At 35.7% G+C, this 13,465-nt stretch overlaps 1 protein-coding gene and 1 non-coding gene across 2 annotated transcripts in view; one reads left to right on the top strand and one right to left on the bottom strand.

Moving 5' to 3' along the window:
• PIK3C3 (phosphatidylinositol 3-kinase catalytic subunit type 3) overlaps positions 1-13,465 on the top strand; it is a 126,747-nt gene that overhangs the window by 11,910 nt on the left and 101,372 nt on the right. The window contains exon 4 of the mRNA XM_017529729.2: positions 6,561-6,690. Coding sequence (XP_017385218.1) covers positions 6,561-6,690 — 130 coding nt within the window. The remainder of the gene's footprint in view (positions 1-6,560; positions 6,691-13,465) is intronic.
• Positions 3,308-3,369, bottom strand: LOC119471411. The gene has a single exon (XR_005200456.1). It is a non-coding gene; the product is annotated as a U7 small nuclear RNA (small nuclear RNA).

Below are 13,465 nucleotides of genomic sequence, written 5' to 3'. Positions count from 1 at the left end.
GCAATTCTCCTGCCTCAGCTTCCTGAGTAGCTGGGATTACAGGCACGCGCCACCATGCCCAGCTAATGTTTTGTATTTTTAGTAGAGACGGGGTTTCACCGTGTTGACCAGGGTGGTCTCGATCTCTTGACCTCGTGATCCACCTGCCTCGGCTTCCCAAAGTGCTGGGATTACAGGCTTGAGCCACCGCACCCGGCCATTAGTCTTTCTTTTAAAATATTTCCCGGTTTGTTTTGGCAGATAAATTTTAATATTTTCTCAATTAAAAAACTCACTGTTATTTTGTTAGAAAATCTTACTGAATTATATATGTTAATTAAAGAGAAAATTGATGCCTTTATAATGTTAAATTGTTTTAGCCAGGAATAGAATGTGTCAGAAGGACTTCTGAACTCATCAGTGAAATCTAGATGTAATCCCATTTGGAATAGCTTGGTTGCTTACTATAGTATACCTAGGTATTTTAGTTTAATGTTGCTATTAAAGAGATATTTGTTATTAAAATCCATACAGGAAAAGTAATTTAGATATAGTTTGAAATATTGTAATCTTCAGTTTTAAAATATACTTTTTGATAAAATAGTATGTTACAGCAGAATGGACATATTACTAAATCAGTATTGTTCCTTTTACGGAGTGTTTGCTCCTTACTTTTCTTTACTAGGGAGGGGCTTGTTTGCAACAGAGAAGAAAAAAAATGTACAGCTCTTTTTAGTGACTAAATGTTTTTGAGAAATAACTCGACATTCCTCTTGGTTTTTACTCCCAGATTCATCACAAGTGGTTTACCTTCTGGCACATCAACTGGAGGTTCCCTCATAAAAACACCTGTGTTAGTATTCATGCATTTTAGATGACTTTAGGATCTAGTTTTAGGGGATTTTCTGACTAGGATGTAGGTGTGGGACAATTGAAATTTCCACAGAGTTGCAGTGAAATGACCTGCCTAAATCCAAATAAAGTCTCAGATTTATTTTTGGTACTGTTTTGTTTTGCTTTTGGCACATTTTTTAAAAAGTACTGCGTTAAATCAGTAGTAATCAACCTTTGTTTAAGAATCATCTGGGAAGCCTGTGAGAAAAAACGTCTTCCTGGGTTCTCACTAATTCAGTGTGTCTGTGGTGGGGCCCAAGAATCAGCATTTTAAACAAGCATCCTGAGCTATTCTGTGAAAGGGAGCCTATGTACCACATTTTGAGAAACATTGAATTGATCTTTATGATAGTAGTCTATTTATATAACTTATACGTGCATTCATGCATTTCTCTTTCTTTCCTCTTTCCCTTGGTACCCTGCTTTATTTGTAATTCTGTGTACATTCCAGTGAAAGGAAAATTCCTTTACCTCCCATCCAAACCAAGCTGGCAGTGTGCCTAAAGACAAATCAGTAGCACTTGTTCTACTTTAAAAACTCATTAAACTACAAGGATTTCCATAAAGGGAGCAGTGGCAATAAGTGAGTGGTTACTTAAATTTGTTTTCTGCCATTAACTAAAATAAGACTTTGAATCTTGGAAAGTCATCTTTTTTTTCTTAACTCTAACTGGGAAATAGGTCATCCTACTCGTTCACATCCCAAACACATCAGATGCCCGATATAAATGAAACCTGTTAGCAGCGCTGGTTGTGTGAAATTATCTCAGAGCTTGATTTTAACATCTTGAGTCATTTACTTATCACTTTTAGAATTCCATTCGTATCAGGCCCGGTGGCTCACGCCTGTAATTCCAGCACTTTGAGAGGCTGAGGCAGGCAGATCCATGAGGTCAGAAGTTCAAGATCAGCCTGGCCAACATGGTGAAATCCCCTCTCCACTAAAAATACAAAAATTAGCTGGGAATGGTTTTGTGTGCCTGTAATCCCAGCTACTTAGGAAGCTGGGAATTGCTTGAACAGTGACCCGGAAGGTGGAGGATACGGTGAGCCAATATCATGTCACCACACTCCAGCCTGGCCTACAGAGTGAGACTCTGTCTCAAAAAAAAAAAAAAAAAAAAGAATTCCATTCATATCTCTTTACTAAGTATATTTTTCTTTTTTATATGAGATGGAGTCTCACTCTGTCACCCAGGCTGGAGTGCTGTGGTGTGATCTCAGCTCACTGCAACCTCCACCTCCCATGTTTAAGTGATTCTCCTGCCTCAGCCTCCCAAGAAGCTGGGATTACAGGTGCCTGCCACCACGCACAGCTAATTTTTATATTTTTAATAGAGGCAGGGTTTCACCACTTTAGCCAGTCTGGTCTTGAACTCCTGACCTCAGGTGATCCGCCTATCTCGGCCTGCCAGAGTGCTGGGTTTACAGGCGTGAGCCACCATGCCTGGCCTATTGTTCTTTACTTGATATTTTTATTTAACCCAGCTTACATTTTTTGAACTTCCACTTATTTTAAAAGAAAAACTTGATATCCCTGCTGTACATGGAAAACTAGTATTTACATTAGTGGGTAATAGTAAGACTAAATATAACTACTATTAAATTTTAGAAATTGAAGCAAAAGAATACCTAATCAATACAAATGTTATGAAATTTATTTGATTCGCAAAATATGCATACAATGTTTGCAAAAAAGTCCTTTAATTAGAATAGCTCTGTTTTCCATTGCCGGACATACGCAGGATATTCAGCTCACTCTCAGCTTAAGGGGAGAATCAGTCTTTACATCATTTTCATTTTTAATCAGCTCAACTTCTATATAGTTGTAGGGCAGTTATCCAAACATAAGTAACATAAGATTTTAATATAGGTCTAGATATTTTGAGGGGGTGGAGTGCAAAAAGGCATAATCACCAACTCTTATTCCCCCTGTGCTGGCGCTTGTACTGACCTTCACCTCAGAAGAAAGAATTCTAAGAAACCCTATGAAATTAAAACAACTTTTTTTTTCCTCTCTCTGTCCTGCAGCTTGCCCTGTGGGTGGGCTGCCTCACAGTGGAGAAAAGCCAGGCATTCCCCAGTCCTAAGCAGCTACAGGTCTTCTTGTGCAGTTTTGGATTGTGAAAGATGATGTTCAGGATGTTCCTGGCGTACAGCAGAGTGCTGACATCTCCTTGTGCTGCTGGCTCACAGCTACTTCCCTGCATGGTGCTGCCATCCAGGGAGACAGGGCAGCCTGAGTATTCTGGGTTGTCTCAGCAGGAAGCATGTGCAGATGTTCTTCCACCTGTCCTCAAAAACCATGCTATTAAAAAAAAAAAAAACAAAAAACAAAACATGCTATATGCCACTACCATTCTCATGACTTAGGGAAACACTGCCTTAAACTATAGTTTTCCTCAGATGTTTCTCTTTTTTTCTGGTGGGGTGGGGGGGCTTTCCAGCAAAAACTGGAAGGCCTGCTAGACAAATTCTAAAAGAGCTGTAACACTCCTCACATGTTTCTTATGCAATGAAATAACACCAACTGTCCCTAGCCTTTTCCTCTAAAGGGTTGTGATATGTACTTAGTAGCTGTTAAAAGTGATCCTCAAGGGCCAGGACTGTTAGCTCACGCCTGTAATCCCAGCACTTTGGGACATCAAGGCAGGCAGATTGCCTGAGGTCATGAGTTTAAGACCAGCCTGGCCAACATGGTGAAACTTTGTCACTACTGAAAATATAAAAAAATTTAGCTGGGTGTGGTGGCGTGCGCCTGTTGAGGCTGAGGCAGGAAAATTGCTTTAACCAGGGAGGTGGAGGTTGCAGTGAGCTGAGATTGCACCACTGCCCTCCAGCTTGGGCGACACATCAAGACTCCGTCTCAAAAAAAAAAAAAAAAAAAGTGATCCTCAAGACATCTAACATTGTAGTATTGGTAATCTGGTGACTATCAGCTCTTGCCATTTGCTAGTATCTGTTTTGTTTACTTGAGTCAGTGTGATGGAAAATAATAGTCTAACAGTTGAAAGACTGATTTGTTAGGGATAAGGCTAGAGTAATTTATCGTCCTTAATTTGAAAGCCTAGCTTGTGAAATTTCTAAGTAGCCACAGAATGGATTGATAGGTTGAACTGGCAAAGAACCACAGGCAAGCTGCAGATTTCTCTTGTAGTTGTTTTTTCTAAATGTGAATCCTGGAAGTCAAGGCAGTTGCTGCTGTAGTGGCTTGGCACTGCAAGCTGGAATATCAACAGCAGCTGTTGCTGGGGTCTCTGCTGGAGTCAGAAGGAGATCCTGCTGTGCTGTTTCTTCTGTCTTGCCTGTTTGGCTTAATTTCCCAAGTGGACACAATACTCTGAGCATCTTCTGGCTTGCCACCTGGACGCTGTGTAACTCTCTGCAAAGTTCCATTAGTGTCAAAAGGAAGTAATATGTTCACTTGCTCATTTGAGTCACTTGGCATCACCTGTAGCCTCCACATCCCCTATCCTTAAATCTCTTCTCCAGATCCATCCCAAGGCACCTAAATCATTTAGTAAACTGACTTCTTGCCAAATGTGCTTATTTTTGATTTAGTTAAGTTCAGCCAGCCAAAGTATTCACTGGGGGATGGGAAGGTAGAGAGAAGGAAGAAAAGGCCTTCTGCTATTTCTGAAGCTACATTTAAGGATATTTATTTAAAGTGATATTATCATCTCACTTTACATGGTTCCTTAGAGACTGCTCTGAGCAGGTCTGCTTAATGTTGAATCTATATCTCAGTTGAAAGAGAAAGAAAATTAACTTTATAAGAGTCATGTATATGTGTGGTTTTTGTACTGTAACTTTCTTTTGATATTTAACGTGATAAATATTGAGAATTTTGATTCATCACAACCAGTCAGTGCATTTTGTATGGGCCCATAAGGTAAGCTTTTGCAAATACGGTTACGGGAATTACTTGTTTGATTGCCAACTTTAGAGACCTTATAACAGATATGGTCCTTAATCTTACTGTGCTCATGAGTTTGTAGCTATCTTTTATAGTTCCCAATCTAAATGTTTATGGCATCATTACTTACATACATTATATAATGTTTAGTGAAAATCTTTATTACCTTAGGAAAATCTAGAAGACATTTTTTATTAGCCATAACATTATAATAATGATTTGAAAAAATTTATGTTAACCTTTAGCAGTCAAGTAGATGATTTTTTTTTTCTTTTGAGACAGGGTCTCAGTTTGTCACCCAGGCTGAAGTACAGTGGTGCAAACATGGCTCACTATAGTAGCCCCGTCTTCCCAGGCTCAAGCGATCCTCCCACCTCAGCCCTTCAAAAACCACAGGCATGTGCTACTGCACACAGCTAATTTTAGTGGGTTTGTGTGTGTGTGTGTGTGTGTGTGTGTGTGTGTGTGTGTGGAGGGACAGGGTTATGCCATATTGCCCAGCCTGGTTTCAAATTCTTGAGCTCAAGCAGTCTGCCTGCCTCAGCCTCTCAAAGTGCTGGGATTATAGTTGTGAGCCACCATGCCTATGCTGTACCTTATTTGTTTTTTTAAAGTATTAAATGTGAAAGTGTATGAAATGCGTTAGACTTGCCTTTTCACCTACACACGCTCCTAGTCTTTTTCTTTCTATTGCAATTTCTATAGTCTTTTTATTACTAAGAGTGGAAATAACTTTCTTATTGAGCTTTGAGTAGATGCTGTTTGAGTAGACTTTATGTTTGAAAGTTCTTGTATGAAAATATTTTTAAAAAAGAAAATACATTAACAGGAGAATATCTTTAACCTCCCCATTAGAAAAAATCATGGACAGCAGCATAATTACAACACATAGTTGTGTAAAACTCTTTATGAGTTTGTTTCATCTTTATATCTTCTTGGTAGCTTTTTGAAGAAAACATGACAAAGGTTATATATTCTTTCACTGTGAAGCAGGATAACCAAGCTTAGGTTAAATTCTGGCTATGTGCTAAATTTCTGATTTATAGACATGGGAAATGTTTTCACATGAATCTGCTATTGTATTCACTTTTAGAACTTGCATTTTATGGAAAAGAAAGAAAAAGCAATCTGTACAGGAAAAGGACTAGTAATAGCTAACATTTACTGAATACTTACAGTATGCCAGTCACTGTTCTAAAGACCTTTTACTTGTACTTATTTATTTATTTTTTCCAATAACTTTGTGGGATACAAGCCCTTTTATCCTATTTTATAAAAGAGGAAACTGAGGTACAGAGGGGTTAGGTAGTTTACCCAAGGTTATGTGGGTAATACACAGCTGTGTCAGGCACAGGCAGTTTGACTGTATAGCCTACTATATTGTCATGTAAAGAAAGCAGCTATGTAATTTTTTAAATTCAGATTTTAGTCACTGTAAATGTGACATTCCTCCATTGGATAGGAATTTGATCTCTGTTATTCCTTAGATCTTCACCAAAGTGATGAAATGTCTGTGCTCATTTCTAATCCATCTCTCCTTTCTCTGTCATAGTTCTGACTGCTTGGAGGAGAAAGAATGGCATGTGCAAAACAGTGCAACATGGATTTTAGTTGCTTGGTTAATTGCTTTACATTCCATTGGGGGCGAAAAGCTTGGCAGTGGAGATACACATTTCCGTGTGTAGAATTCTCTTTATTTTTAGGAATTTAAAATTTCCTGTAATGAACTGTACTAATTTACTTCTACCCTGAACTTTCTCTTTTTCCCTAGCATGTTTCGCCAAGGGATGCATGACTTGAAAGTCTGGCCTAATGTAGAAGCAGATGGATCAGAACCCACAAAAACTCCTGGCAGAACAAGTAGCACTGTCTCAGAAGATCAGATGAGCCGCCTTGCCAAGGTACAAAAGTCATTTGGAACAGGTGGGAAGCTCTGACTGATGTCTGTCGTAGTATACCTTGACATTATGAATTCTGTCAGATTTTTAAAAAATCTAAATTTAACTTTTAAATAATTGTTTTATTGAAATTTAATTCACATACCATAAAATTCATCCTTGGAAAGCATACAGTCTGGTGGGTTAGCACATTTACAGAGTTGTATAATCATCACCACTATATAATTTTAGAATATTTTCATCACCCCTAAAAGAAACTGTGTGCCCTTAACAGTCAGTCCCATTTCCTCTTCCCCTACAGTTAGTTCCAGTCAGCTACTAATCTATTTACTCTCTATGTATTTGCCTATTCTAGAAATTCATATAAATGGAATCATACAATATGTGACCTTATGTCTGGAAATCTGTCAGGTTTGAAAATGTGGAGCATTGGTAACACTTTCAAGATGACCACCCACTTTTCCTGGTGACATAGCCTTCAAGTTGCCAGTGTAACATGCTAGAAAAGCTTATGCCGTTTGGAAGTGAACATGACTTACACAATTAGCTAGTATAAATTCCCTTCACCTCCCCCACCCCCGCCTTTGTAAGCAGATGAAGTTACTACCTTTTTCTTTCAAAATCGTTTTAATCCGGTGTTTTCACTTAGAAATTTAAAAACTAAACTCTATTCTGTGTATAAATTGCAACGCTGTCATTTATTTTGTGAACCTCCTTTCACAAAGTACTGTGTTAGATACTGTTTAAAGATCCTTTTACAGTTATGTGGTTAAGACAATTTCTTGTAATTATTACATGTACTTTTCTTTTGTAGTCTTATTAGTAAAGTGCCTCTTTAATATCTGGAGGAAGTTTTGTTGCTAAGCTTTTAATAGCTTTTTGCCTTTACCCACGTATAGAACAAGTCTTGAAGAATGAGTACTTGGGTTGGCTAGGTTTCGTGCTTCAACATAGAATTTTTGTCAAGTTCATTTTGTCTTTTTCTATTGCTCTTTTAAGGAAGAGAATGTCCTAGCAACCTCATAACTGTATTGACCAGTATACTATTGTCTATGTCTCCCATCCATAATTAAATAAATAAAATTTAATATTCATTTTTTCTACTCATCCTGAGATTTTGTTTACACTCTGACATGGGGCATAAGGAAGGCCGAGCTTTTCACATGTATACTTTAAGTCTTGATCTTAGTGATGAACTTTCATTTGAGCTACTTTCTGCCCCTTTATAAACATTGAATAGTTAATATAAATTTTATTAGAATCAATTCATTTATAGCCTGTGGATAACTATAATATGAAGAAGGTTAAATTTAAAAAGAATAAAGAATAATATTTTTTTTTAAAAAAGCTCTTAAATTGTCTTTTAAGAGTAGCCATTATGATTGATATTGTAGGTGAAATTCTGTCTGAGGGGGAACAGCCAGAGTCAAGAAATGTAAAGCTTTATAGGTTGCATCATGTAACTAATTTGTTTCTCTGTGAAACACATTATTTAGGCTTCTGTTCACAGGTTTCTAATTTTTTTCCCTGATTATTTTTGATGGAGAGTTTAAACAATAATTTTTGTAACAACTATGACATTTTTCAGTCATCAGTGTATGGAGTATAATCATGGGCATTAGTTCCAGTTGGACTTTTGGTTTTTTTAATGTAGCACATTAGTAGTATATATTTCTCATTCTAATCTTTTGAATTTCATGGTAGAAAAAAGATGTGACAATTATAATCACCTTTTTTATGATTGAAACAGTAACCCTAATGCTTGTTCATATTGGTCTTTTAGTTGTTTGTGCACATGAGCAACTCTAGAAATGATGACTAAGCATGTGTAGAGCTAAATGAAGTGTAGGAAGGAAGACTTGTTCATGTTTTTGTTAATTGGTAACAATCATTATTGCCAGTCTAAATTCTTTATATTGGAGTATGCCAAGTAGATCCTACTTTTTCAGGAGATAGTTATTAAAATTTATGTGCTGTTTGTATCACTCAGAATGGTTAACAGTTTTCAGATAAGTTTTTATTGGTTTGTAAATCTTTAAAATGGGAATAAAAATTAATGAGAGTAAGCATCTTACAGTTCTTCTTATAGTAATCGGAGCCTAGCTCTTTTCCACATTCTTTTGTCCCTAATAGATTTGTATTTTTAACTTCTGAATGGCGTGGAGACATCAGAGCTTGCTGTGCTGTGACAGCTTGCATTAGTGTTCACTTACGTTCCCCAAAGACTAAACAGAAACTATCAAAATGAGTAATTACCTTTTTAACAGCGAGAAATGCATCCGTTTGTAGCATTGTTACGAAATTGCTCCCTCTTTGAAGAAAGCTCTTTTTATTTCTTGACGTATTGAGTTAATTTGATATTCCCTTCTTCTTGATATAGCACTTCCTTGTGATTTTTCAGGTATCAGAACTGTTATATATCCCAGCTGCTATTGAAGAGAAATGTATTTTAAAAATGATATCTTAAGATTTGACAAAATTGAAAACTTGGGAAGAGCACTGTACTATGAGTCAGAGTTTTGGCCATTCTACTAACTGGGGGAAAATAATTTTTGAGTCTGCAAAATCAGGTGTTTAGAATGGATTATTTTTATGGTCTCATGTAGTTTTTTATATTTAATTGATTCTAAAAGTACTGACATAGGAAATAATTGGGATTATCTACCTGGGTTTCATAGTTATTACCTTAGTAGAAAATAAAATTGTGGTTATTAATTTTCAACTGTAAATGTATGGTTCTCATGTCGTTCCTTTTTTTTCTGCAATATGTATGCCTAGGGTAAAGTGTTGCATAGGGCTTGCCTAAGGTGAATAATAGGGCTTTGTTCTTAATTTTGCAGTTTGATTAGTGCCTGCTTCTTAAATTTTTAGACAGGCTTCCTGAAAAACAACTCTTTCCTCACTTAAAACATGGTCCTGCCTTATACTTGAGAAAATATATTTTGATACTTGTATGGTCTTAATTTACTCTCTTAACGGAGAGTAAGAGAGTAAGTAAATTAAGTTAGTTAATTTACTAACTTGCCGGAGAGAGTATACTTTGGTACTTACATTCTTAACTTAAAATTATTTTTACTAAATTTATTTTCATACTGATATTCTTAACTTAAAATTATACTTAGATACTTATTTTGTTCTTACAGTTGTACCACAACAGTATCTGCTATTTTTCTGATATTTTTCTCTCTTTTTCCGTTTAAAAAGTTCCGTTTAAAACTTTTTCATTTTAAAAAGTTGTTGAGCTAGATTGTCACTCTCTCAAAATGTTTTGAAATTGTGTTAGGTATAATAAACTTTTAAACATGGGAAAGAATTTGTATGCTCTCTGTTTCCATTTTCATACAGAAGGAACAAAGATGGTAGATGTAATGCTTGTGTTTCTCACAGGACCATTTTAAGGAAAGATTAGTATTCAAATAGATGAGGGTTAAGTAGTTAGAATCAAATGGCTTATTTGCACTTTTATTTTCCATCCAGTGAATTTACTATGATTGTTTCTAATTGTTGAGAAGGCAGTTGGTTTAAGACTAAAAAGGTATGCATAAATCTTAATAATAGCAAAGCATGTTTACTATGCATGGTACCCGTGAGCCTAAATAAATAGCATAGTGACAGTTTTTAAACTGCAGTATAAGAAAGTTTACTCACTTACAGAACTATTTCAGCCTTGGTTGCCTAGGGATAATGGACAAGAGGACTGTAAAATGAAGATTAACTATTTAATGGCTTGTGAAAAGATGGTGTTAGATAATTATTAGGCAAATAACTTCCACTACAAGCTGAACTTAACCTTCTTCTGAGTTATTGCTCACCTATTAAAGTTGAATTCTGACTACGGTATGAATAGCTGAAGTTTATTTCAAGTTTATTTCAAGTTTGACCATGTTTAGAAGTCCAATCCTTTCAGAATGAGCTTAGTGAAATTAAGCTCTTTAATGATTTTACATGATTTTGCAAATATGCCTAGTTTTGCTTTGAGGAAAAGTGAGTATGAGAAAAGGAAACAAAACTGTTTTCCTCAGTTTAAGCCTTACTTTTTATAACTTGAATTTCTTAGACTTCTAGTAGGGAACAGAAAGTAATGAATACATTTAAATATACTATCATACCCCTGCTCCCTGCCCCATTCTCTTCTTTTTCCGATTTCTAAGTTTCCCTAATTAATTTTTAGTAATACAGTGTCTTTCCTTTTGAACTGATTTACGAAAATAATGAAAGACCAGACTTATGAAGCATTTATTAAACTTTCATTGTCCATGACCTAGGCTTTTAGTGGTTGTGGGCCTTACCTGAACAAATTTACCCATTGTTCCCATCTGCTCTGTTTTTCAGCTTGTCATATTATAAGAGTTTTATGACTAGAATGCATATCCTCCTAGGGTTTTGGATGCAGCTACCAAGCTTTAGTGTTGGATTTATATTTGAATCCATGTCTTTAGACATGAAAGGTTAGTGCAAAAGCATGCTTCTCTGCTGTCTACTTTTCATTTTAGCAGCTCTACTTGATGCCTTTGGAATGTGCTTTAGTTTTGTCAGTTTGATTAAGAGGAGGCAAAAAGAAAGTAATGACTAGATGAAAAATGCTTTGTGATAGGTATGGGATTGTTGTTGAGTGGAGTATAGAGATGAACATTGCTACAGGGAAGATGTGGTAAGATGTGGTGATATTTTAGGCGGAATCACGGAGTGCCTGTGTGGAGTCACTGTGGGACTAGGGTCCAGATGTCAGGTTTATGGCAATAGGAGCTGGATTTTTAAAGTTCATTTAGAAATTGTTTCTTGAGAATAGGTTTATGCCAACCACTTCAAGGAGTCATTTATAATCTGGAGATGCAGTGTCTAATATGACAGCCACAGGTCACATGTAGCAATTTAGATTTAGGTTAATTAAAATTAAATAACATTAAAAATTCAGTTGCTCTTCATTTTAACCACATTTCAAGTGCTCAGTCGCCCCTTGTGTCTAGCAGATAATTTATTGGACAGTGCAGATGTGGAATGTTTCCATTATTGCCAAAAGCTCTACTGACAGCACTGAGCTAGAGTGACAGTTTACAAATTTGTAGTGGATGAGTTCATATTTCTGATAGCCATATTACTTGTCCCTACTATCCAGGACACCATATTTCAAGATACTTTGGAAACTTAATTAGTCTTCATGATACTGCTGATTTCTTAATGAACCATGAAGAAGCTGGAAAGGTTTCTGAGATATTTTTCTCAGTTTTGGGAAATCTAAAGATCTTTATCTCATAGTATCCTTTTAATTTAAAATTACTTGAGTGTGCTGGCTGTACTGCATCTTTTGAATAAACATTGACAAATTGTCACAATCACAAAATTATCCTTGAAAATCAAGATTAAGATAGCAATAACTTTTCTGGTCATATAATTAATTTTCTAAAGTGGGATTGAAGTAGCTTGACTCACTATAATATTTACCCTTCAAAGAAGGTAGTTTTCATTACTCCTTTGCATCAAATGGTTACTTGTCCTGAAGCATTGATCAGAGGAGCTCTCTGAGATTTTAGTTTTATGTACATGTACAAGTCTCTTTATCTCCACCATTGTTAAAGGCGCACTTCTAAATGTGGAAGACCAAAAATAAAAGTGTATTACTAAGTTCCTGATCTCATTATTGTTCATGTTATTATAACTAATAATAGTAACTACATTTATAATCACCTTGCATGTGTAAAGTGCTTTAATATCAGCAAAACCTCTTAGCATAGATTGCAAACTGAAATAGAGAAGGGATTAAGATCAGGGCTTTAAAGACCATTTTTAATTCAAATCCCAGCTGTGATCTTGAATTAGCTATTTAACCTTTACTAAGTCATGAAATCCTCTTCTGTAAAATAGGAATAGTAGTTATATCTGTTTTTGGAGATTATCATGAAGACTAAGTGTAAATGATAAAATATTTAAAGGATTTAGTATACTGCCCAGCAAATACTGAGCAATAATAAGTGTTAGCTGTTATTTGATTCTACAAGTGTAGGACGGGACTTAAACACTGCATTGTTTTTAAATTCATGAAAAGATGGAAGCTTAGAGAAGTTAAGCTATTTATTTATGGTTACATATTTGAGAACTTGCAGAACCAGCACCTAAAATCAGGTCTTTAAATTCTTTATGTAAATCTCTTTCCAAAATAAGTATCAGTGATGTATGCTTAAGATTTAAGGATTGAGAAGAATGTGTTTGCATGAAGAATATATTGTTCTTATTTAGAAGATTAAAATTGAAAATAGGAGAAAAGGTAGAAAGAATATGAAGCAGTGTCTACACTGCAGGTCCTCAAGTATGGCATAAAAGATGATGTCCATTAAGTCTGAAAACAGTGACCTGCCTATGGTAAGCACCCGTTGCATATTTGTGCTGTGAAGGAATTGGAATTATAAATGATACATGGCTTCAGTTGTTACCAATACATATGTTAAAAGCAATTAAAAAAACAGCAGATCTTAAGATTTATTTCATCATAATCAGTGCAACCTCAAAGGACAAAGGCTTAGGAAGAAAGGAAACATTACTGAAAAAGGTGTTTGCTGTTCAAAGAAACTGTTAATAGGATAGGAACCTCAGTGCACAAACTTATGAGAGAACCCTTTAGTATATAGACAAGAGACATACAACAGATGCTGCAAAATTGCAGAAACGTTTGAGAGCCATGAGAGGAAGTGGAGATAGATAGACATATAAAAGCATTGACAAATTATCACAATCACAAAATAATCCTTGAAAATTAAGGATTTTATATATATAGTTTTTTTTT

The sequence above is a fragment of the Cebus imitator genome, unplaced genomic scaffold (assembly GCF_001604975.1).
Source record: "Cebus imitator isolate Cc_AM_T3 unplaced genomic scaffold, Cebus_imitator-1.0 Scaffold60, whole genome shotgun sequence".
Classification (NCBI taxonomy): Eukaryota; Metazoa; Chordata; class Mammalia; order Primates; family Cebidae; genus Cebus; species Cebus imitator.
The sequence above is the reverse complement of the archived record's forward strand: the minus strand, read 5'-3'. Positions and strand labels throughout refer to the sequence as shown.